The following is a 27,113-nucleotide window of genomic DNA, read 5'->3' as shown; positions in this document are numbered from 1 at the left end:
AGGGTGTGTGTCAGTGTATGTACAGTATATAGGGTGTGTGTCAGTGTATGTACAGTATATAGGGTGTGTGTCAGTGTATGTACAGTATATAGGGTGTGTGTCAGTGTACTTACAGTATATAGGGTGTGTGTCAGTGTATGTACAGTATATAGGGTGTGTGTCAGTGTATGTACAGTATATAGGGTGTGTGTCAGTGCACGTACAGTATATAGGGTGTGTGTCAGTGTATGTACAGTATATAGGGTGTGTGTGTATAATATATAGGTTTGTGCATGTACAGTATAAGGTCTGTGTCAGTGCACTTACAGTATATAGGGTGTGCGTCAGTGTATGTACAGTATATAGGGTGTGTGTCAGTGTATGTACAGTATATAGGGTGTGTGTCAGTGTACTTACAGTATATAGGGTGTGTGTCAGTGTATGTACAGTATATAGGGTGTGTGTCAGTGTATGTACAGTATATAGGGTGTGTGTGTATAATATATAGGTTTGTGCATGTACAGTATAAGGTCTGTGTCAGTGCACTTACAGTATATAGGGTGTGCGTCAGTGTATGTACAGTATATAGGGTGTGTGTCAGTGTATGTACAGTATATAGGGTGTGTGTCAGTGTACTTACAGTATATAGGGTGTGTGTCAGTCCATGTACAGTATATAGGGTGTGCGTCAGTGTATGTACAGTATATAGGGTGTGTGTCAGTGTATGTACAGTATATAGGGTGTGTGTCAGTGCACGTACAGTATATAGGGTGTGTGTCAGTACATGTACAGTATATAGGGTGTGCGTCAGTGTATGTACAGTATATAGGGTGTGTGTCAGTGTATGTACAGTATATAGGGTGTGTGTCAGTGTACTTACAGTATATAGGGTGTGTGTCAGTCCATGTACAGTATATAGGGTGTGTGTCAGTGCATATACAGCATATGGGGTGGGTGGGTGTCAGTACATGTACAGTATATAGGGTGTGTGTCAGTGCATATACAGTATATAGGGTGTGTGTCAGTGTATGTACAGTATATGGGGTGTGTGTCAGTGCATGTACAGTATATAGGGTGTGTGTCAGTGCATGTACAGTATAGGGTGTGTGTCAGTGCATGTACAGTATATAGGGTGTGCGTCAGTGTATGTACAGTATATAGGGTGTGTGTCAGTGCACGTACAGTATATAGGGTGTGTGTCAGTACATGTACAGTATATAGGGTGTGTGTGTATAATATATAGGTTTGTGCATGTACAGTATAAGGTCTGTGTCAGTGCACTTACAGTATATAGGGTGTGCGTCAGTGTATGTACAGTATATAGGGTGTGTGTCAGTGTATGTACAGTATATAGGGTGTGTGTCAGTGTACTTACAGTATATAGGGTGTGTGTCAGTGCATATACAGCATATGGGGTGGGTGGGTGTCAGTGCATGTACAGTATATAGGGTGTGTGTCAGTGCATATACAGTATATAGGGTGTGTGTCAGTGTATGTACAGTATATAGGGTGTGTGTCAGTGTATGTACAGTATATAGGGTGTGTGTCAGTCTATGTACAGTATATAGGGTGTGTGTCAGTACATGTACAGTATATAGGGTGTGTGTCAGTGCATGTACAGCATACAGTTATGTGTCAGTGCACGTACAGTATATGGGGTGTGTGTCAGTGCATGTACAGTATATAGGGTGTGTGTCAGTACATGTACAGTATATAGGGTGTGTGTCAGTGCATGTACAGCATACAGTTATGTGTCAGTGCATGTACAGTATATAGGGTGTGTGTGTGTCAGTGCATGTACAGTATATGGGGTGTGTGTGTGTCAGTGCATGTACAGTATATAGGGTGTGTGTCAGTGCATGTACAGTATATGGGGTGTGTGTCAGTGCATGTACAGTATATAGGGTGTGTGTCAGTGTATGTACAGTATATAGGGTGTGTGTCAGTGCACGTACAGTATATAGGGTGTGTGTCAGTGCATGTACAGTATATGGGGTGTGTGTCAGTGCATGTACAGTATATAGGGTGTGTGTCAGTGTATGTACAGCATACAGTTATGTGTCAGTGCACGTACAGTATATAGGGTGTGTGTGTGTCAGTGCATGTACAGTATATGGGGTGTGTGTCAGTGCATGTACAGTATATAGGGTGTGTGTCAGTACATGTACAGTATATAGGGTGTGTGTCAGTGCATGTACAGCATACAGTTATGTGTCAGTGCACGTACAGTATATAGGGTGTGTGTGTGTCAGTGCATGTACAGTATATGGGGTGTGTGTGTGTCAGTGCATGTACAGTATATAGGGTGTGTGTCAGTGCATGTACAGTATATGGGGTGTGTGTCAGTGCATGTACAGTATATAGGGTGTGTGTCAGTGTATGTACAGTATATAGGGTGTGTGTCAGTGCATGTACAGTATATGGGGTGTGTGTCAGTGCATGTACAGTATATAGGGTGTGTGTCAGTGTATGTACAGTATATAGGGTGTGTGTCAGTGTATGTACAGTATATAGGGTGTGTGTCAGTGCACGTACAGTATATAGGGTGTGTGTCAGTGCATGTACAGTATATAGGGTGTGTGTCAGTGCATGTACAGTATATAGGGTGTGTGTCAGTGCATGTACAGTATAGGGTGTGTGTCAGTGCATGTACAGCATACAGTTATGTGTCAGTGCACGTACAGTATATAGGATGTGTGTCAGTGCATGTACAGCATACAGTTATGTGTCAGTGCATGTACAGTATATGGGGTGTGTGTCAGTGCATGTACAGTATATAGGGTGTGTGTCAGTGTATGTACAGTATATAGGGTGTGTGTCAGTGTATGTACAGTTTATAGGGTGTGTGTCAGTGTACTTACAGTATATAGGGTGTGTGTCAGTGTATGTACAGTATATAGGGTGTGTGTCAGTGTATGTACAGTATATAGGGTGTGTGTCAGTGTATGTACAGTATATAGGGTGTGCGTCAGTGTATGTACAGTATATAGGGTGTGTGTCAGTGTATGTACAGTATATAGGGTGTGTGTCAGTGTACTTACAGTATATAGGGTGTGTGTCAGTGTATGTACAGTATATAGGGTGTGTGTCAGTGTATGTACAGTATATAGGGTGTGTGTCAGTGCACGTACAGTATATAGGGTGTGTGTCAGTGTATGTACAGTATATAGGGTGTGTGTGTATAATATATAGGTTTGTGCATGTACAGTATAAGGTCTGTGTCAGTGCACTTACAGTATATAGGGTGTGCGTCAGTGTATGTACAGTATATAGGGTGTGTGTCAGTGTATGTACAGTATATAGGGTGTGTGTCAGTGTACTTACAGTATATAGGGTGTGTGTCAGTCCATGTACAGTATATAGGGTGTGTGTCAGTGCATGTACAGTATATAGGGTGTGTGTCAGTGTATGTACAGTATATAGGGTGTGTGTCAGTGCATGTACAGTATATAGGGTGTGTGTCAGTGCATGTACAGTATATAGGGTGTGTGTCAGTGTATGTACAGTATATAGGGTGTGTGTCAGTATATGTACAGTATATAGGGTGTGTGTCAGTACATGTACAGTATATAGGGTGTGTGTCAGTGCATGTACAGCATACAGTTATGTGTCAGTGCACGTACAGTATATGGGGTGTGTGTCAGTGCATGTACAGTATATAGGGTGTGTGTCAGTACATGTACAGTATATAGGGTGTGTGTCAGTGCATGTACAGTATATAGGGTGTGTGTGTGTCAGTGCATGTACAGTATATGGGGTGTGTGTGTGTCAGTGCATGTACAGTATATAGGGTGTGTGTCAGTGCATGTACAGTATATGGGGTGTGTGTCAGTGCATGTACAGTATATAGGGTGTGTGTCAGTGTATGTACAGTATATAGGGTGTGTGTCAGTGCACGTACAGTATATAGGGTGTGTGTCAGTGCATGTACAGTATATGGGGTGTGTGTCAGTGCATGTACAGTATATAGGGTGTGTGTCAGTGTATGTACAGTATATAGGGTGTGTGTCAGTGTATGTACAGTATATAGGGTGTGTGTCAGTGCACGTACAGTATATAGGGTGTGTGTCAGTGCATGTACAGTATATAGGGTGTGTGTCAGTGCATGTACAGTATATAGGGTGTGTGTCAGTGCATGTACAGTATAGGGTGTGTGTCAGTGCATGTACAGCATACAGTTATGTGTCAGTGCACGTACAGTATATAGGATGTGTGTCAGTGCATGTACAGCATACAGTTATGTGTCAGTGCATGTACAGTATATGGGGTGTGTGTCAGTGCATGTACAGTATATAGGGTGTGTGTCAGTGTATGTACAGTATATAGGGTGTGTGTCAGTGTATGTACAGTTTATAGGGTGTGTGTCAGTGTACTTACAGTATATAGGGTGTGTGTCAGTGTATGTACAGTATATAGGGTGTGTGTCAGTGTATGTACAGTATATAGGGTGTGTGTCAGTGTATGTACAGTATATAGGGTGTGTGTCAGTGTATGTACAGTATATAGGGTGTGTGTCAGTGTATGTACAGTATATAGGGTGTGTGTCAGTGTACTTACAGTATATAGGGTGTGTGTCAGTGTATGTACAGTATATAGGGTGTGTGTCAGTGTATGTACAGTATATAGGGTGTGTGTCAGTGCATGTACAGTATATAGGGTGTGTGTCAGTGTATGTACAGTATATAGGGTGTGTGTGTATAATATATAGGTTTGTGCATGTACAGTATAAGGTCTGTGTCAGTGCACTTACAGTATATAGGGTGTGCGTCAGTGTATGTACAGTATATAGGGTGTGTGTCAGTGTATGTACAGTATATAGGGTGTGTGTCAGTGTACTTACAGTATATAGGGTGTGTGTCAGTGTATGTACAGTATATAGGGTGTGTGTCAGTGTATGTACAGTATATAGGGTGTGTGTGTATAATATATAGGTTTGTGCATGTACAGTATAAGGTCTGTGTCAGTGCACTTACAGTATATAGGGTGTGCGTCAGTGTATGTACAGTATATAGGGTGTGTGTCAGTGTATGTACAGTATATAGGGTGTGTGTCAGTGTACTTACAGTATATAGGGTGTGTGTCAGTCCATGTACAGTATATAGGGTGTGCGTCAGTGTATGTACAGTATATAGGGTGTGTGTCAGTGTATGTACAGTATATAGGGTGTGTGTCAGTGCACGTACAGTATATAGGGTGTGTGTCAGTACATGTACAGTATATAGGGTGTGCGTCAGTGTATGTACAGTATATAGGGTGTGTGTCAGTGTATGTACAGTATATAGGGTGTGTGTCAGTGTACTTACAGTATATAGGGTGTGTGTCAGTCCATGTACAGTATATAGGGTGTGTGTCAGTGCATATACAGCATATGGGGTGGGTGGGTGTCAGTACATGTACAGTATATAGGGTGTGTGTCAGTGCATATACAGTATATAGGGTGTGTGTCAGTGTATGTACAGTATATGGGGTGTGTGTCAGTGCATGTACAGTATATAGGGTGTGTGTCAGTGCATGTACAGTATAGGGTGTGTGTCAGTGCATGTACAGTATATAGGGTGTGCGTCAGTGTATGTACAGTATATAGGGTGTGTGTCAGTGCACGTACAGTATATAGGGTGTGTGTCAGTACATGTACAGTATATAGGGTGTGTGTGTATAATATATAGGTTTGTGCATGTACAGTATAAGGTCTGTGTCAGTGCACTTACAGTATATAGGGTGTGCGTCAGTGTATGTACAGTATATAGGGTGTGTGTCAGTGTATGTACAGTATATAGGGTGTGTGTCAGTGTACTTACAGTATATAGGGTGTGTGTCAGTGCATATACAGCATAAGGGGTGGGTGGGTGTCAGTGCATGTACAGTATATAGGGTGTGTGTCAGTGCATATACAGTATATAGGGTGTGTGTCAGTGTATGTACAGTATATAGGGTGTGTGTCAGTGTATGTACAGTATATAGGGTGTGTGTCAGTCTATGTACAGTATATAGGGTGTGTGTCAGTACATGTACAGTATATAGGGTGTGTGTCAGTGCATGTACAGCATACAGTTATGTGTCAGTGCACGTACAGTATATGGGGTGTGTGTCAGTGCATGTACAGTATATAGGGTGTGTGTCAGTACATGTACAGTATATAGGGTGTGTGTCAGTGCATGTACAGCATACAGTTATGTGTCAGTGCATGTACAGTATATAGGGTGTGTGTGTGTCAGTGCATGTACAGTATATGGGGTGTGTGTGTGTCAGTGCATGTACAGTATATAGGGTGTGTGTCAGTGCATGTACAGTATATGGGGTGTGTGTCAGTGCATGTACAGTATATAGGGTGTGTGTCAGTGTATGTACAGTATATAGGGTGTGTGTCAGTGCACGTACAGTATATAGGGTGTGTGTCAGTGCATGTACAGTATATGGGGTGTGTGTCAGTGCATGTACAGTATATAGGGTGTGTGTCAGTGTATGTACAGTATATAGGGTGTGTGTCAGTGTATGTACAGTATATAGGGTGTGTGTCAGTGCACGTACAGTATATAGCGTGTGTGTCAGTGCATGTACAGTATATAGGGTGTGTGTCAGTGCATGTACAGTATATAGGGTGTGTGTCAGTGCATGTACAGTATAGGGTGTGTGTCAGTGCATGTACAGCATACAGTTATGTGTCAGTGCACGTACAGTATATAGGATGTGTGTCAGTGCATGTACAGCATACAGTTATGTGTCAGTGCATGTACAGTATATGGGGTGTGTGTCAGTGCATGTACAGTATATAGGGTGTGTGTCAGTGCACGTACAGTATATAGGATGTGTGTCAGTGCATGTACAGCATACAGTTATGTGTCAGTGCATGTACAGTATATGGGGTGTGTGTCAGTGCATGTACAGTATATAGGGTGTGTGTCAGTGTATGTACAGTATATAGGGTGTGTGTCAGTGCACGTACAGTATATAGGGTGTGTGTCAGTGCATGTACAGTATATAGGGTGTGTGTCAGTGCATGTACAGTATATAGGGTGTGTGTCAGTGTATGTACAGTATATAGGGTGTGTGTCAGTGCACGTACAGTATATAGGGTGTGTGTCAGTACATGTACAGTATATAGGGTGTGTGTCAGTGCATGTACAGTATATAGGGTGTGTGTCAGTGTATGTACAGTATATAGGGTGTGTGTCAGTGTATGTACAGTATATAGGGTGTGTGTCAGTGTATGTACAGTATATAGGGTGTGTGTCAGTGCATGTACAGTATATAGGGTGTGTGTCAGTGTATGTACAGTATATAGGGTGTGTGTCAGTCCATGTACAGTATCTGGGGGGTGTCAGGTCATAATTGGATGACCACAGATCACATCCCTGTACACCTACACAACAGGGAATGGATTAATAAAAGCAGAACAATTAAACTGAAGAAATGAGCTCAGGATTATTCATTATTCACTGTGATATCACAAAGACGTAGATAAAGTGAGGATGTGAGAGTAAAAAAGAGCAAACAGTACAATAAAGCCAAAGCCGCCATAGAGTACGGCATTATACTGACGTGAGTGGCGCCGGCCTTGATGGATCGGTCTAGCTGCACCGTGAGGAAGGCGGACATTGTGATCTCGTCCTTTGTAGAATGGTTCCCCTGCCTGAGAGAAAGACCAATAGGACACCATATTAGGAAAATACCATTAATCTAGCACCAGATGGTTTGGAAAATCCCCTCATCTGACATGTATACATCCTGTTTTGGGTTAATGTAGGGGGAAGGGGGTCTACGTTCAGATCCTTAACTCTTGGTCTGAGTGGAGAGCACTTCCCTCTCGCTCCGGAGGACCCGTCCTGTTCTGTATTATACGACAACCCATTGATAGGAATTGACTCTATGTAATACTTCATTCCTCCTGTGGGGGCGCTGAAGGGAAACTGAACACTTCCTGCCAGATTTCCCTACAGATCACAGCAGATCGCTGGAGGTCTTGAAAGGAGGACACTGTGATCGGCTTATTAGCGGGGGGAACCCTTAAAGAAATAGGGATTGTCCAAAGCGGAGACCCCAGTAAATGTATATATGTGTGTGTCGTATTGTAGTTTATAGTTATAGTACATCAGTTATCGTAATCCGACATCAGTTTTTAAATTTTACTGTAGCACAATATTAATACAATGTTAGCAGTATATTTATATTCTGGATCAGCTGATTATTTCTAGGGGCAATGATTTGTACAGTCGCCGACTATCCATGATTACGTCCTGTGAAAACCCCTTTAGATGCACCACGAAGTTAATGTCTGACAAACTAATTACTACAAAGATAAGTGAGGTTATAAAGCTAATAATAAGGCCTGCCCGTGGTAAAGCTGTTTTGTGCACATAGTGACCTCTACTGGTCAGATGTAAGAGTGCAGGCGACAGGAATTCTCTCGTGTTATTTTACTGCTTGAATTAATAAGATACAACAGATATAAACATAAAATCCGGGCAGTTATTATTTTCACCCCATAAAGACCCTGCCATTTTTCACCTTCAGGACCCGGCCATTTTTAGCAAATCTGACATGTGTCACTTTATGTGGTAATAACTTTAAAACGCTTTTACTTATCCAGGCCATTCTGAGACAGTTTTCTCATCACATATTGTACTTCATGACAGTGGTAAAATTTTATTTATAAAAAAATACCAAATTTACCAAAAATTTGGAAAAATTAGCAAATTTCAATTTCTCTACTTTTATAATAGATAGTAATAATTCCCAAAATAGTTATTACTTTACATTTCCCATAAGTCTACTTCATGTTTGGATCATTTTGAAAATGACATTTTATTTTTTTGGGACGTTAGAAGGCTTAGAAGTTTAGAAGCAAATCTTAAAATTTTTAAGAAAATTTCTGGACCAGTTCAGTTATTAAGTCACTTTCTGGGGCTTACATATTAGAAAACCACCCATAAATCACCCCGTTTTAAAAACTACACCCCTCAAGGTATTCAAAACTGATTTTACAAACTTTCTTAACCCTTTAGAATTAAAGGAAAATGTAGATGAAATTTGAGAATTTCACTTTCTTGGCAGATTTTCCATTTGAATAAATTTATACCAGTAACAAAGCAAGGGTTAACAGCCAAACAAAACTCAATATTTATTGCCCTGATTCTGTAGTTTACAGAAACACCCATATGTGGTCGTAAACTACTGTACGGGCACAAGGCAGGGCGCAGAAGGAAAGAAACTCCATATAGTTTTTAGATGGCAGATTTCACTGGGATAATTTTAAGCTGTCATGTCACATTTGAAGCCCCCCTGATGCACCCCTAGAGTAGAAACTCCCCAAAAAATAACCCCATTTTGGAAACTACAGGATAAGGTGGCAATTTTGTTGGTACTATTTTAGGGTACATATGATTTTTGGTTGCTCTATATTATACTTTTTGTGAGGTAAGGTAAAAAAAATAGCTGTTTTGGCACCGTTTTTATTTTTTGTTATTTACAACATTCATCTGACAGGTTAGATCATGTGGTATTTTTATAGAGCAATACCAAATATGACTATATTCTGAAAGCCATAGTTTATTTTTATTTTTTGGGAGACTGTCTTATGTAGGGGCTCATTTTTTACGGTATGAGATGATGGTTTGATTTGTACTGTTTTAGAGTGCATATGACTTTTTGATGGTTTGGTATTACACTTTTTGTGATGGCTTTTTTACACCGTTTTTATTTTAATTTTTTTTACGGTATTCACCTGAGGGGTTAGGTCATGTGGTATTTTTATAGAGAAGGTTGTTACAGAAGTGGTGATACCTAATATGTCTACATATTTATTTTTTATTTTTTTACATTTAACACAATTAAAAGAATTTTTGAAACAAAAAAAAAATCATGTTTTAGTATCTCCATAGTCTGAGAGACATAGTTTCTTTATTTTTTGGGAGATTGTCTTAGGTAGGAGCTCATTTTTTGCGGGATGAGGTGACGGTCAGATTGGCACTATTTTGATTGCCTTTTTGATCGCTTGGTGTTGCACTTTTAGTGATGTAAGGTGACAAAAAAAAATATTTTAGCAGTTTTCATTTAATTTTTTTGACAGTGTTCACCAGTGTTCACCTGAGGGGTTAGGTCATGTGATATTTTTATAGAGCCGGTCGATACAGACGCGGCGATACCTAATATGTCTATTTTTTTTTTTTCCTTTATTTTGGGAAAAGGACGCTTTTTTTCTTTTTTACTTGAAACTTTACATTTTTTTGTAAAACTTAATTTTTTTAACTTCTTTTCTCACTTTATTTTTTTGTCCCCCTCTGGAACTTCAACTTTTGTGGGTCTGATCCCCTTTACAATGCATTACAATACTTCTGTATTGTGATGCATTGGCTGTAAGTGTATTACCAGTGTAATACAGGGGGCTGGATCTCACAGGCTGTCATGGAAGGCAGCCACGATGCCTAAGGAAGGCATCGGGCTGCCTTCGGGTCCCCATCATAGCAGCTCGGGGACCTGATGGCAGCTCCCTCCCCATACATCGCACGTGCCGTGGTCAGCGCTGACCGTGGCTGTGCAAGGGTTAATGCGCCGGTATCTGTGTTTTCACAGATGCCGGCGCATACAGCAGGAGTCCGGCTATCAGTGACTGCCGGAACCTTGCCACTGATCGGGCGGGCACAGCTCCTGCACCCGCCCGATCACCATGAAGTACATGTACGTCACAGATATTTAAGTCCCGGACAGACATGACGTACATATACGTCATGGGTCCTTATGGGGTTAAAGGTTAAGTTTTCATCTTTTCCACTCACCAGATATAGATCACTGTTCCTTTAGCAGAAGTGTATAAAATGATGTAACAGTCCCCGCCATAAAACTGCCCATAGGTCTCTGGGTCTACTGGGACTCTTCCAGTGGATTCAACTCTCCAGATCTAGAAAAGTAATGACAACCATTTACTGTACTGGGAGTGGAAGGAACTTATGTGACGAACATATCAACATTAATTTCCCAAACGCCCAAAAGAGAGAGAAAGACATGAATGGTAATGTTATTCTACACATACTGATTGCATAGATAATAGTACCATACATGGGGAAGTATAATAATAGCTATATTCTTGTACATAGGAGCAGTATTATAGTAGTTATATTCTTGTACATAGGAGCAGTATTATAGTAGTTATATTCTTGTACATAGGAGAAGTATTATAGTAGTTATATTCTTGTACATAGGAGCAGTATTATAGTAGTTATATTCTTGTACATAGGAGCAGTATTATAGTAGTTATATTCTTGTACATAGGAGGCAGTATTATAGTAGTTATAGTCCTGTACATAGGAGCAGTATTATAGTAGTTATATTCTTATACATAGGAGCAGTATTATAGCAGTTATATTCTTGTACATAGGAGGCAGTATTATAGTAGTTATATTCTTATACATAGGAGCAGTATTATAGCAGTTATATTCTTGTACATAGGAGGCAGTATTATAGTAGTTATATTCTTGTACATAGGAGGCAGTATTATAGTAGTTATATTCTTGTACATAGGAGCAGTATTATAGTAGTTATATTCTTGTACATAAGAGCAGTATTATAGCAGTTATATTCTTGTACATAGGAGCAGTATTATAGTAGTTATATTCTTGTACATAGGAGCAGTATTATAGTAGTTATATTCTTGTACATAGGAGCAGTATTATAGTAGTTATATTCTTGTACATAGGAGCAGTATTATAGTAGTTATATTCTTGTACATAGGAGCAGTATTATAGTAGTTATATTCTTGTACATAGGAGGCAGTATTATAGTAGTTATATTCTTGTACATAGGAGCAGTATTATAGTAGTTATATTCTTGTACATAGGAGCAGTATTATAGTAGTTATATTCTTGTACATAGGAGGCAGTATTATAGTAGTTATATTCTTGTACATAGGAGCAGTATTATAGTAGTTATATTCTTGTACATAGGAGCAGTATTATAGTAGTTATATTCTTGTACATAGGAGCAGTATTATAGTAGTTATATTCTTGTACATAGGAGCAGTATTATAGTAGTTATATTCTTGTACATAGGAGCAGTATTATAGTAGTTATATTCTTGTACATAGGAGCAGTATTATAGTAGTTATATTCTTGTACATAGGAGCAGTATTATAGTAGTTATATTCTTGTACATAGGAGGCAGTATTATAGTAGTTATATTCTTGTACATAGGAGCATTACTATAGTAGTTATATTCTTGTACATAGGAGCAGTATTATAGTAGTTATATTCTTGTATATGGGAGGCAGTATAAATTCAAATAAAACTAGCGACTTTCTAAATACCTCAACTTTTCCGGACCCATCATCTATCATGTTGTACCGCGCAGCCATTTTTGGAGAGTTGTGAAGCAATTTTGCATCAAATTCGGTTTGCTTTATATTCGCGATTTTTCCTTTGGAGACAACTTTTCCGAAGCCTTGACTTTGATCTTTATCTTTCCAGTCTTTGAAATATTGTTTGAACATTGGGGTCTCACCCCCCTCTGGCAGGACGATGATCTATAACAGAACAGTTCATATAAAGGTGTCATGAGACCTGTAGCAGTACCCAGCATAGGAGGCAGTGTCCTCAAGCCTTTCTCTTCCTACTTTGTTAAATATGCCTTTTCAAACACTGTCAGAAATGTTGAAGACCATGTTGAACTTGGTCTTTTCTGTTTTGTCTTGATGTGTATCATTATCTTGCTTTCATATTTAGGACCCTTTATTGCGTTGATACATGTGGGGAAGGAATTGCTTTCAGTCCATCAAGTTATAAAAGAACGCCTGCAAACTGCTGAATGTAATGGAAAGCTCAGTATGGAGAAGACAAGGTAGTGAGAGATGTCGTTTACAACGACGAGTGGATCCTGATCTAAAGTCAAAGGTTTCCGATTAAATAGACGCATCCCTCACAGAGCCGGATCAAAGGCTGATTATCACTTCAAGTTATTATTTATTTAGTTTACTATTTTTATCATTTTGAATATCTATGAACTTCTTGAACTTCAAAGGCTTTATAACGACTGCTACCTGTCCATTCCCTGCAGCTCATTCACTGTTACTCTGAGGGTAAAGGGGCAATTCTGACACAATCCTTTTACATCCGCCTTAAAATTATAATCTGGAAATGCTAGATTGACCATCTGACCATTCCGGGGTTAATATACCTGAGTGTTGGCAGCATAATTCATCTTCTTCAGATAATCCTCAGCAGTTTTCAAGGCCATCTTTTTCTCTTCTTTATTAGACTTTTTGCCTGAAAGAAACATATTTTTAGAGGATTTATTGTAATTATTCAGGGGCAATTATCAATGTGTTTATGCCACTGTTATGACGTTGAAGGGTTTCTGTCACCACAATTATCCCTATTAAACAGGCTGACATTTTACATGTGCAAATGTCAGCTGAATCTAAGGCTGGGTTCACACGGGCGTTGCGGGAAAAGATGCGGGTGCGTTGCGGGAACATGCACAGTTTTTCCCCGCGAGTGCAAAGCGGCATGTTTCGTACCCAGACCCGAACCCGGACTTCTTCACAGAAGTTCTGGTTTTGGGTTAGGTGTTCTGTAGATTTTATTATTTTCCCTTATAACATGGTTATAAGGGAAAATAATAGCATTCTTAATACAGAATGCTTAGCAAAATAGGGATGGAGGGGTTAAAAAATAATAAAAATAAAAAATTAACTCACCTTAATCCACTTGCTCGCGCAGCCCGGCTTCTCTTCTGTCTTCTTCTTTGCTGTCCAGGAGGAAAAGGACCTGTGGTGACGTCACTGCACTCATCACATGGTCCATCACCATGGTGATGGATCATGTGATGGACCATGTGATGAGCGCAGTGACGTCACCACAGGTCCTTTTCCTCCTGGACAGCAAAGAAGAAGACAGAAGAGAAGCCGGGCTGCGTGAACAAGTGGATTAAGGTGAGTTAATTTTTTTTTTTTTTTTTTTTTAACCCCTCCATCCCTATTTTGCTAAGCATTCTGTATTAGGAATGCTATTATTTTCCCTTATAACCACGTTATAAGAGAAGATAATAAAGATCGGGTCCCCATCCCGATTGTCTCCTAGCAACCATGCGTGAAAATCGCACCGCATCCGCACTTGCTTGCGGATGCTTGCGATTTTCACGCAGCCCCATTCGCTTCTATGGGGCCTGCGTTGCGTGAAAAACGCAGAATATAGAGCATGCTGCGATTTTCACGCAACGCACAAGTGATGCATGAAAATCACCGCTCATGTGAACAGCCCCATAGAAATGAATGGGTCCGGATTCAGTGCGGGTGCAATGCGTTCACCTCACGCATCTCATCCGCGCGGAAAACTCGCCTGTGTGAAAGGGGCCTTACTGTGCTATTCTTTTTCTTCGGCGCTTGCATCAAGCATGCCGAAACAAATATTTGAAGTGATAAACAATAACGGCGGAGCTCCTCATTACTGAGCTCATGTTTGGAAGTTGGATTTCTGTTTTGGGGGGGTTTAGTTTTTTTTTTTGGAGGTGTGGTCCTAAACTTTTGATCAGCTGAAAAACAGCCTGTTTCAGTTTATTCGTTGTTTTCATTAAATTGAATGCTCAAAAAATGTTTTGTCTCCCTCCCATTACTTCTTGTTGTTGAAGCTCTACTGGGAACCTTGTGAAGATCCAGCCATGATACATAGGATTGTTTGCCATTTTTCAAGTGGTCTTAAACTTTTGATCAGGACTGTATTATCTATCTATCTATCTATCTATCTATCTATCTATCTATCTATCTATTATCTATTATCTATCTATTATCTATTATCTATCTATCATCTATCTATTATCTATTATCTATCTATCTATTATCTATCTATCTATCTATTATCCATCTATCTATCTATTATCTATCTATCTATTATCTATCTATCTATCTATCTATTATCTATCTATCTCTCTATCTATCTATATTATCTATCTATTATCTATCTATCTATTATCTATCTATCTATCTATCTATCTATCTATCTCCTATCTATCTATTATCTATCTATCTATCTATCTATCTATTATCTATCTATCTATTATCTATCTATCTATCTATCTATCTATCTATCTATCTATCTATTATCTATTATCTATCTATTATCTATTATCTATCTATCTATCTATCTATCTATCTATCTATCTATTATCTATCTATCTATCTATCTATCTATCTATCTATCTATCTATCTATTATCTATCTATCTATCTATCTATCTATCTCATATCTATCTATCTATCTATCTATCTATCTATCTATCTATTATCTATTATCTATTATCTATTATCTATCTATCTATCTATCTATCTATCTATCTATCTATCTATTATCTATCTATCTATCTATTATCTATCTATTATCTATTATCTATCTATCTATCTATCTATCTATTATCTATTATCTATCTATTATCTATCTATCTATCTATCTATCTATCTCTCCATCATCTACTTATCTTATCCAAATCTCACTTATTAGCCCACAGCATCTACAAGAAAGTGCCACACATTGTTTCCATGCCATTAGAAACCAATTATGCAACATATGTAGTGATAACGGGTGATATTTAAATTATTATCATTTTAATTGTTATTATTTTACCTTTCCAAACGAAAATCTTGTCTCCGCCAAACAGGATAAAGCATTCCTCAGTCAGCAGCATGGACATGGAGAATGGGCTATCCTCTGACACTGTAGTTATCTCCATGGATCCACTTTCATCTGAAACCTGTGATATAAGTGACATACAATTCATAACCAAAGTTAACTATACTACTAACAATCCTGGAAGTATGAGGTCTTTCCTGGAAATATAGGTTGTCAGGTTCCAGATCTGCAGACTTTACCCACTAGACCAGTGTTGACCAACCTGCGGCTCTCCAGCTGTTGTAAAACTACAACTCCCACCATGCCCTGCTGTAGGCTGTCTTGGCATGCTAGGAGTTATAGTTTTGCAACAGCTGGAGGGCCGCAGGTTGGCCATCCCTGCACTAGAGCCACTTGTTGGAAAAAGTGTGAGCTTGAGCCTGACAACTTCACAACTCCATTCCTGCTCCCTTCTTGCAGGTAAGGCCTCATGCACACGACAGTTGTGTGTTTTGCCATCCGAAAAACACAGATGGCGCCCGTGTGCGTTCCTCAATTTGGTGATGGATCATGTGACGGACCATGTGATGAACGCAGTGACGTCATCAAAGGTCCTTTTCCTCACAGATGAAGACAGATGAGAAGCCGGCTGCGCGAACAAGTGGATTAAGGTGAGTTAATTTATTTTTATTTTTTTTAACCCCTCCAGCCCTGTTTTACTATGCATTCTGTATTCAGAATGCTATTATTCTCCCTTATACCCATGTTATATGGGGAAATAATACAATCTACACAACCTTGAACCCAAGTGAAGAAGTTCGGGTCTGGTTACCACAGTTAGTTTTTTATCACACGCGTGCAAAACGCATTGCACCCGCGCGATAAAAACTGAACAACGGAACGCAATTGCAGTCAAAACTGACTGCAATTGCGTACCTACTCGTGCGGGTTTGCCGTAGTGCACCGGGACGCATCCGGACCTAATCCGGACACGCTCGTCTGCCTTAAGAGATTTTGAATCAAGGCCATTTGAAAAGTTGTTTAATTTTAACTTTAGCTTTGCCACAAATATTTCTTCCAAAGAGTCCGCAACAAATCGGATGCTGGAGGGTTATCTATGGACATGACCAGCTGCACAGTCCCCATGGTTGGGGGAGGTGCATTAGACTGTGTCCCCCAATGACCTTCTGAAATGTTGGGAGTCATTCTGATTCTTTAGATCACACGTAGACCGCACAAGAATTCCATGAATGAATGATTTCCTTCCATCTCACCATGTGCAGCTTCGCCTTTGCCCTGTTTGTAACATCAGCAACTTGGTCGGTGTCTTCATCTCCTTCTGGTAACCGGGGCTTTGGACCTAAAATCTTTGAGAAATAAGAATGGGTGGTCTGTAGTCACTTGTCACCAACCTGTCACACCCTGATACAGTTACAATGGAGTCGCAGTGCACATACTTCATCAGTGCTCCCTTTAAATGGAGGATACAGAACGCCTGTGGTCCTTGGAGGCTTCAGCCATGTAAGGCGACTTTCACACTAGCGTTTTAGTTTTCCGGTATTGAGATCCGTCATGGGGATCAATAACGCTTCAATGTTCAATACTCCAAAATTCATTCAGTTCCCTTTAGTTGCGTTCCCAGAGCAAACCGCAACATGTTGTATTTTGCTTTCGGTCCTGGGATGTGGAGCAAGACGGATCCGTCATGACCCCCAATGCAAGTCAATGGGGACGGATCCGTTTTCTCTGCCTCAATCTGACACAATAGAAAACAGATCATTGACTTTAAATGGAGTTCATGACGGATCCCACGACCTTCTGTATCAGAGGCAAAGCATTTATATCTCTATATGACAGCTGCACCAGCACACTCAGCTCTGCTATATCTCTATAAATGATAGCTGCCCCAGCACACCCAGCACTGCTACATATAATACACATGACAGCTGCACCAGCACACTCAGCTCTACTATATCTCTATATATGACAGCTGCTCCAGCAAACCCAGCTCTGCTACATCTATACACATGACAGCTGCCCAAACACACCCAGCTCTGCTACATCTATATATCTCTAAGTAGTGCTATACAGTAGATAGATATATAGAGATATAGCAGTGCTGAGTGTGTTGGGGCAGCTGTCATGTGTATAGCTGTAGTAGAGCTGGGTTTGCTGGGGCAACTCCCATATAGAGATAAAGTAGAGCTGATTGTGCTGGTGCAGCTGTCATGTGTATTAGATGTAGCAGAGCTGGGTGTGCTGGGGCAGCTATCATATATAGAGATATAGCAGAGCGGAGTGTGCTGGTGCAGCTGTCATGTGTATTATATGTAGCAGTGCTGGGTGTGTTGGGGCAGCTGTCATGTGTATAGATGTAGCAGAGCTGGGTTTGCTGGAGCAGCTGTCATATATAGAGATATAGTAGAGCTGAGTGTGCTAGTGCAGCTGTCATGTGTATTAGATGTAGCAGTGCTGGGTGTGTTTGGGCAGCTGTCATGTGTATAGATGTAGTAGAGCTGGGTTTGCTGGAGCAGCTGTCATATATAGAGATATAGTAGAGCTGAGTGTGCTAGTGCAGCTGTCATGTGTATAGATGTAGCAGGCTGGGTGTGTTTGGGAAGCTGTCATGTGTATAGATGTAGCAGAGCTGGGTTTGCTGGGGCAGCTGTCATATATAGAGATATAGTAGAGCTGAGTGTGCTGGTGCAGCTGTCATGTGTATTAGATGTAGCAGTGCTGGGTGTGTTTGGGCAGCTGTCATGTGTATTAGATGTAGCAGGCTGGGTTTGCTGGGGCAGCTGTCATATATAGAGATATAGTAGAGCTGAGTATGCTGGTGCAGCTGTCATGTGTATTAGATGTAGCAGTGCTGGGTGTGTTTGGGCAGCTGTCATGTGTATAGATGTAGCAGAGCTGGGTTTGCTGGGGCAGCTGTCATATATAGAGATATAGTAGAGCTGAGTGTGTTGGTGCAGCTGTCAGGTGTATTAGATGTAGCAGTGCTGGGTGTGTTTGGGCAGCTGTCATGTGTATAGATGTAGCAGAGCTGGGTTTGCTGGGGCAGCTGTCATATATAGAGATATAGTAGAGCTGAGTGTGCTGGTGCAGCTGTCATGTGTTTTAGATGTAGCAGTGCTGGGTGTGTTTGGGCAGCTGTCATGTGTATAGATGTAGTAGAGCTGGGTTTGCTGGAGCAGCTGTCATATATAGAGATATAGTAGAGCTGAGTGTGCTAGTGCAGCTGTCATGTGTATAGATGTAGCAGGCTGGGTGTGTTTGGGAAGCTGTCATGTGTATAGATGTAGCAGAGCTGGGTTTGCTGGGGCAGCTGTCATATATAGAGATATAGTAGAGCTGAGTGTGCTGGTGCAGCTGTCATGTGTATTAGATGTAGCAGTGCTGGGTGTGTTTGGGCAGCTGTCATGTGTATTAGATGTAGCAGGCTGGGTTTGCTGGGGCAGCTGTCATATATAGAGATATAGTAGAGCTGAGTATGCTGGTGCAGCTGTCATGTGTATTAGATGTAGCAGTGCTGGGTGTGTTTGGGCAGCTGTCATGTGTATAGATGTAGCAGAGCTGGGTTTGCTGGGGCAGCTGTCATATATAGAGATATAGTAGAGCTGAGTGTGTTGGTGCAGCTGTCAGGTGTATTAGATGTAGCAGTGCTGGGTGTGTTTGGGCAGCTGTCATGTGTATAGATGTAGCAGAGCTGGGTTTGCTGGGGCAGCTGTCATATATAGAGATATAGTAGAGCTGAGTGTGCTGGTGCAGCTGTCATGTGTATAGATGTAACAGAGCTGGGTGTGTTTGGGCAGCTGTCATGTGTATAGATGTAGCAGAGCTGTGTTTGCTGGGGCAGCTGTCATATATAGAGATATAGTAAAGCTGAGTGTGCTGGTGCAGCTGTCATGTGTTTTAGATGTAGCAGTGCTGGGTGTGTTAGGGCAACTGTCATGTGTATAGATGTACACTTAGCCAGCTATAACAGTAAAAGTCTCATATTTTTTCAGTCAGCAGCAAGGCATCTCTTATGGTCTTGTGGTTAGGTGCTTTGCCTCTGATACCGAAGGTCGTGGGTTCAAATCCCAGCAGGAACTTTTCTGAAATACACAAGCACTGACTCCATATATGGACATACAGGAAGAGGCTGCATTGCATCGCTGATATGGAGGTAAGTAGAAGTGTTTATTTTTTTTTTTTTTAATACCCGACTGTTACTGCCATGGGGGGAGCTAGAGGCACTTGATACTGGCACATGGGGGGAGGGGGGTTGGCACCTGATACTGGCACATGGGGGGGGGGAGATGGCATGGCACTATGATACTGGGACATAGGGGGGAGAGAGGCACTTGATACTGGCACTTTTGGGGGGGGGGGTGGAGATGGAATGGCACAATTATACTGGGACATGGGGGGGAGGCACTTGATACTGGCACTTTTGGGGGGGGGAGATGGCATGGCACTGTGATACTGGGACATGTGGGGGGGGAGGAGAGAGGCACTTCATACTGGCACATTGGGGGGGTAGATGGCACTATGATACTGGGACATGTGGGGGGGGAGGAGAGAGGCACTTTACTTACACATTGGGGGGATGGGAGATGGCACTATGATACTGGGACATGTGGGGGGGAGGAGCAAGGCATTTGATACTGGCACATGATGGGGGGCATCTATGGGGACACTTACTGGCACATTATTGGGGGCATTATGGGGGACACTAGGCCGGCAGCCTATCAGAGGCCGGACACTGAGGGCATCAACTGGGGCACTATATATGGGGCATTTTATACTGGTACATTATGGGGGGCACTAGCAGGAAGGGGGGAGAGGAGCACTATGGGGGAATTCACTGGGGGCACTATATAGGGGTATTTTATACTGGGACATTATGGGGGCACTATGGGGACATTAGCTCAACTGGGGGCATTACAAGGGGGTATTTTTTGCACTGTCACATTAAAAGGAGAATTATTTCTACTAGGGGGGGAGGGGGCATTATGGTGGGCTTCATTACTCCCCCATGGTATGACCCCCTAGTAGCAGCACCAGCCTCTCCCTGCTCTGCTATCCCTCTGCCCTTTCTCCACATCCTTATTATGAAATCTTTCTCACTGTAGAAATCTTTCTACACTGTGCCACACAATATACAGTATACCTCTACACTGTGCCACACAATATACAGTATACCTCTACACTGTGCACACAATATACAGTATACCTCTACACTGTGCCACACAATATACAGTATACCTCTACACTGTGCACACAATATACAGTATACCGCTACACTGTGCCACACAATATACAGTATACCTCTACACTGTGCCCCACAATATACAGTATACCGCTACACTGTGCCACACAATATACAGTATACCTCTACACTGTGCCACACAATATACAGTATACCTCTACACTGTGCACACAATATACAGTATACCGCTACACTGTGCCACACAATATACAGTATACCGCTACACTGTGCCACACAATATACAGTATACCTCTACACTGTGCACACAATATACAGTATACCGCTACACTGTGCCACACAATATACAGTATACCGCTACACTGTGCCACACAATATACAGTATACCTCTACACTGTGCCCCACAATATACAGTATACCGCTACACTGTGCCACACAATATACAGTATACCGCTACACTGTGCCACACAATATACAGTATACCTCTACACTGTGCCCCACAATATACAGTATACCGCTACACTGTGCCACACAATATACAGTATACCGCTACACTGTGCCACACAATATACAGTATACCGCTACACTGTGCCACACAATATACAGTATACCTCTACACTGTGGAGTCTGTTCTATAAGCACCATCGTTTTGTGGTGGCGGACAGAAAATAATCTGGAAGTGCCCCTCCCGAGACCAGGCTCTGACTGCTAGGGGGGTTCTGCTGAGCTAACGGATGCCCCCTATGGCAGTAGCACCACCATAGCCCCCATATATGGCAAAAAAAATTGCTTCGGGGAGGGGGGGGGTGACACGTTTTTCTACCGCACCGGGTGACACCAGCCCTAGCAACGCCACTGAACGGCGCTGATCAATATGTAGAAGAGGGACTGGGATGAGTGGAAAAAACAATGGGCTAAGGAGGGATGGAGAACTGGTGGCCAAGGACATGGACCCCTAATGAAAGGAGACCACCAGGTGCTATGAGGAAGTGTAGACGCTATAGAGGATGGAAGAAAGCATGAGATATGGCACTGACTGAGGAACTAAAGACAGATGGAATTAGGCTTTAATGGAGGTGAAAGGGCTACATGAAGGACCAATACTACACAAAAGCATATAGTGTACATATGAATGGTACCCCTCCTTAAGGTGCACCCCCCCACCATACAGAATAATTCTGTATATACAGTGCACCCTCTATATACATTATACCCCCTCTATACAGTGCACCCCTCTATATACAGGATACCCCTCTATACAGTGCACCCCTCTATATACAGGATACCCCTCTATATAGTGCACCCTCTATATACAGGATACCCCTCTATACAGTGCACCCTCTATATACAGGATACCCCTCTATACAGTGCAACCCTCTATATACAGGATACCCCCTCTATACAGTGCACCCTCTATATACAGGATACCCCTCTATACAGTGCACCCCTCTATATACAGGATACCCCTTTATACAGGGCACCCCTCTATATACAGGATACCCCTTTATACAGTGCACCCCTCTATATACAGGATACCCCTTTATACAGTGCACCCCTCTATATACAGGATACCCCTTCTATACAGTGCACCCTCTATATACAGGATACCCCCTCTATACAGTGCACCCCTCTATATACAGGATACCCCCTCTATACAGTGCACCCTCTATATACAGGATACCCCTCTATACAGTGCACCCCTCTATATACAGGATACCCCTCTATACAGTGCACCCTCTATATACAGGATACCCCCTCTATACAGTGCACCCCTCTATATACAGCAAACCCCCTCCAGTCAGTGCACTCCTCTGTATACAGGATATCCAAAAATCATGGACAGCCAACATTATTTGTGGACAGATTTGAAAACTACAATGAACGGTAAAGATAATTATAAGTAATCCATGTCTATGGCTCGGGATACAGATATGAGTGCATGATCCGTAAAATTATGAGAATTACAACCACAATGATCTGCTCAAGTACCGCCAGCCACAACACACTCAGACTCATTGGCCACTAGATAAAAGTACAGTGCCCTATTGTAACAGACTGTCCAGAAAACTCTGCCCTGCCCCCTATATACTGGACAAACCCTTTATATACAAGTCCCCCCCCCCCCTCCCATTTTTTTTAGAAAAACCGATAATAATCAAGTTTTTTCCCCTAGCCCAGGGTCTATCAAGGACCTGAAAAAGCCAAATAAATGACCATTGGACCAAAAGCAAAACTTGAAATGTAGCAGCAAGTAATTAAATGCGGAGATGTCCCCTGGTGACACCGCGGAGTAAGACTTGGCGTTCTCGCAAGACACTAAATTACTTCTGAACCCAGGACAGGGGAAGAGACAGACCCACCAAATATTAACCAAGTGGCACCGCTCCGCCATGTCACTTATCAGAATGCAAATCATCACAATAAGCAGGGAACAGGATTGTTACACCATAGAATGCCGAGAATCGGCAGGATTGTTCGGCAGGATTGTTCGCATACTAAAAACACTGCGTGCAGTATTTGTCCGGCCGATTGTCTGCATATTTACCAGATCCCGGCCGGATCACCGCTGGACCCATTATGGCTAATGGGGCCAGACGGCATGCTGGTAGTGTCCAGCAATGCAGGATCTGGCAGGTTGCTCCCAGCCGCAACAGCCTGCTGGATCCGCAGACGCAAATGTGAAGCAAGCTATACTAAGATATTTTAAGCCTGAAGCCAGCAGAATAGTGAGTGCAGCTCTGGAGTATAATACAGGATGTAACTCAGGATCAGCACAGGATAAGTAATGTAATGTACACAGTGACTCCACCAGCAGAATAGTGAGTGCAGCTCTGGAGTATAATACAGGATGTAACTCAGGATCAGTACAGGATAAGTAATGTAATGTATGTACACAGTGACTCCACCAGCAGAATAGTGAGTGCAGCTCTGGAGTATAATACAGGATGTAACTCAGGATCAGTACAGGATAAGTAATGTATGTACACAGTGACTGCACCAGCAGAATAGTGAGTGCAGCTCTGAAGTATAATACAGGATGTAACTCAGGATCAGTACAGGATAAGTAATGTAATGTATGTACACAGTGACTGCACCAGTAGAATAGTGAGTGCAGCTCTGGAGTATAATACAGGCTGTAACTCAGGATCAGTACAGGATGAGTAATGTATGTAGATAGTTACAGATATTTTGTACAATATCTGTTATTTTTACATTCACATAAAATGAAGCATTTCACCCCAGCGCTGTTAAATCTCCTCTATTTTGTTTGTCTATAGGTTTTCCTCATTTTACAGCCCATTTATTTATCAGTAGATGACAATGTGTCCGGCTCTGGTTAGTATACGCATTTTCTGACATTACCTTTATGAGATCACTGGGCTCATTTCCATCTTCTACCACGATCAGTTTCGCTCTGCCCTTTCTTTCATTGTGACGTATGCCATTGGCGAGTTGTGCCGCTTTGAGGCGCTCATACTTATTACATTTCTCTCCACACCATTGGTAAATTACCTATAGAAAACATTTGGAGAGGATAATTTTTTTTTAGGTAAATTAATTGCACAGGATTTTAAAAAAAAAAACTGTGTCAGATTTGTTTCTCCCTGAAATTGCACCTCGTTTATCCATGTGGCTGTGTCTAGTATTTCAAGGTTGACTGCTGCAATACCAGACACTGCCAAAGAGGAAAGTGTAGCGCTATTTCTAGAAAGAAAAAAGTGTCTGGTGATTCTGTGATTCACCTTTTTGTTTATTTGAATTCACTGAAACTCACCTATCTGGATACAGAGTATCATTTTTATAGCTGACATGTTACTACATTGTATCAAATTGATATGACACCCTCTAAATTCAATGGGTGTCCATCACATAGGAATCTTCCATTCCTGCCCTCAAATGCATCTGACATTACTACTGGGGTAAGTAATAGTAATTGTCCCTGGGTCTCTGGGTCATGTCCCTCTTACCACTGAACATTAGTGTTGAGCACGAATATTCAAATAGCGAATATTAATCTCGAATATCACAACTTCGCTAATCCGCGAATATTTTGAATATAGTGCTACATATTCGCTATATCGAATATTCAGCATTTTTTTACATCTGAAAACATGATTCCTCACTGCTTCTTTCTTGTTTGTCAATGAGTCATTGGCCCACAAGCAACTTAAGCAGGAAGGAATCATGTTTTCATATGGAAAAAAAATGACGATTATTCTAAAAAACAAATATGTAGCAATATAGTGAATATATCCGTTATTTAGAATATTCGCCTTTTTTTCCCTGTCTGTACAGTTGTTCGCATACTCCTCCCCGATAAGCGTTCCCGTCACCATGGGAACGCCTGTGGGTTAGAAAATACCATTGGATCTGAGTTTTCCCTAAGATCGTGAAAACTCAGATCCGATGGTATATTCTAACCCACAGGCGTTCCCATGGTGACGGGGACGCTTGTCGGGGAGGAGTATGCCAAAGTGGAATAACAGTACAGATTGAAAAAAAAAAAAGACGAATATTCTAAATAACGAATATATTCGCTATATTGCTATAACTTTGTGTTTTAGAATATTCGTCATATTCTAAAACAAGAATATATAGCAATATAGCGAATATTCATAAAATACACATATAGACTGCAATTTAACTAATATAGTGCTATAGTTTTTTTTTTCTAGTGTAAATTTTTTCCAAATCTGAAGTCCAGAAGAGACAAAAAAAAGTTAGACTATATAAAAAAAAGGTTATAGCACTATATTAGTTAACCCCTTAGGGACGTAGGACGTACCGGTACGCCATGTTTGCCGAGTCCTTAACCACTTGCCGCAACTGTAACGCCGAAAGGCGTCATCGCGGCGGCTCCCCCAGGCTACGCTAACGCCAATTGGCGTCATCTCGCATGAGCCGAAATTTCCTGTGAACGCGCGCACACAGGCGCGCGCGCTCACAGGATCGGAAGGTAAGCGAGTGGATCTCCAGCCTGCCAGCGGCGATCGTTCGCTGGCAGGCTGGAGATGTGATTTTTTTAACCCCTAACAGGTATATTAGACGCTGTTATGATAACATACCTGCTACCTGGTCCTCTGGTGGTCCCCTTTGTTTGGATCGACCACCAGAGGACACAGGTAGCTCAGTAAAGTAGCACCAAACACCACTACACTACACTACACCCCCCCCCCCGTCACTTATTAACCCCTTATTAGCCCCTGATCACCCCATATAGACTCCCTGATCACCCCCTGTCATTGATTACCCCCCTGTCATTGATCACCCCTGTAAAGCTCCATTCAGATGTCCGCATGATTTTTACGGATCCACGGATACATGGATCGGATCCGCAAAACACATACGGACATCTGAATGGAGCCTTACAGGGGTGATCAATGACAGGGGGGTGATCAATGAAAGGGGGGTGATCACCCCATATAGACTCCCTGATCACACCCCTGTCATTGATCACCCCTCTGTAAGGCTCCATTCAGACATTTTTTTGGCCCAAGTTAGCGGAATTTTTTTTTTTTTCTTACAAAGTCTCATATTCCACTAACTTGTGTCAAAAAATTAAATCTCACATGAACTCACCATACCCCTCACGGAATCCAAATGCGTAAAAATTTTTAGACATTTATATACCAGACTTCTTCTCACGCTTTAGGGCCCCTAGAATGCCAGGGCAGTATAAATACCCCACATGTGACCCCATTTCGGAAAGAAGACACCCCCAGGTATTCCGTGAGGGGCATATTGAGTCCATGAAAGATTGAAATTTTTGTCCCAAGTTAGCGGAAAGGGAGACTTTGTGAGAAAAAAATAAAATCAATTTCCGCTAACTTGTGCCAAAAAAAAAAAATTTCTATGAACTCGCCATGCCCCTCATTGAATACCTTGGGGTGTCTTCTTTCCAAAATGGGGTCACATGTGGGGTATTTATACTGCCCTGGCATTCTAGGGGCCCTAAAGCGTGAGAAGAAGTCTGGGATCCAAATGTCTAAAAATGCCCTCATAAAAGGAATGTGGGCCCCTTTGCGCATCTAGGCTGCAAAAAAGTGTCACACATCTGGTATCGCCGTACTCAGGAGAAGTTGGGCAATGTGTTTTGGGGTGTCATTTTACATATACCCATGCTGGGTGAGATAAATATCTTGGTCAAATGCCAACTTTGTATAAAAAAATGGGAAAGTTGTCTTTTGCCGAGATATTTCTCTCACCCAGCATGAGTATATGTAAAAAGACACCCCAAAACACATTGCCCAACTTCTCCTGAATACGGCGATACCACATGTGTGACACTTTTTTGCAGCCTAGGTGGGCAAAGGGGCCCACATTCCAAAGAGC

The 27,113-nt window shown here is 41.7% G+C and overlaps 1 protein-coding gene across 1 annotated transcript in view; it reads right to left on the bottom strand.

Annotated features, from left to right (window-relative positions):
* LOC121001951 (adseverin-like) overlaps positions 1-27,113 on the bottom strand; it is a 51,794-nt gene that overhangs the window by 13,402 nt on the left and 11,279 nt on the right. Inside the window, exons 4-10 of the mRNA XM_040433224.1 lie at positions 24,144-24,293; positions 16,840-16,932; positions 15,581-15,707; positions 13,141-13,229; positions 12,275-12,490; positions 10,752-10,873; positions 7,519-7,609 (exon numbers count right to left, since the gene is read on the bottom strand). Of these exons, the coding sequence (XP_040289158.1) occupies positions 7,519-7,609; positions 10,752-10,873; positions 12,275-12,490; positions 13,141-13,229; positions 15,581-15,707; positions 16,840-16,932; positions 24,144-24,293 (888 nt within the window). The remainder of the gene's footprint in view (positions 1-7,518; positions 7,610-10,751; positions 10,874-12,274; positions 12,491-13,140; positions 13,230-15,580; positions 15,708-16,839; positions 16,933-24,143; positions 24,294-27,113) is intronic.

This window comes from Bufo bufo, chromosome 5, assembly GCF_905171765.1.
Source record: "Bufo bufo chromosome 5, aBufBuf1.1, whole genome shotgun sequence".
Classification (NCBI taxonomy): Eukaryota; Metazoa; Chordata; class Amphibia; order Anura; family Bufonidae; genus Bufo; species Bufo bufo.
The sequence above is the reverse complement of the archived record's forward strand: the minus strand, read 5'-3'. Positions and strand labels throughout refer to the sequence as shown.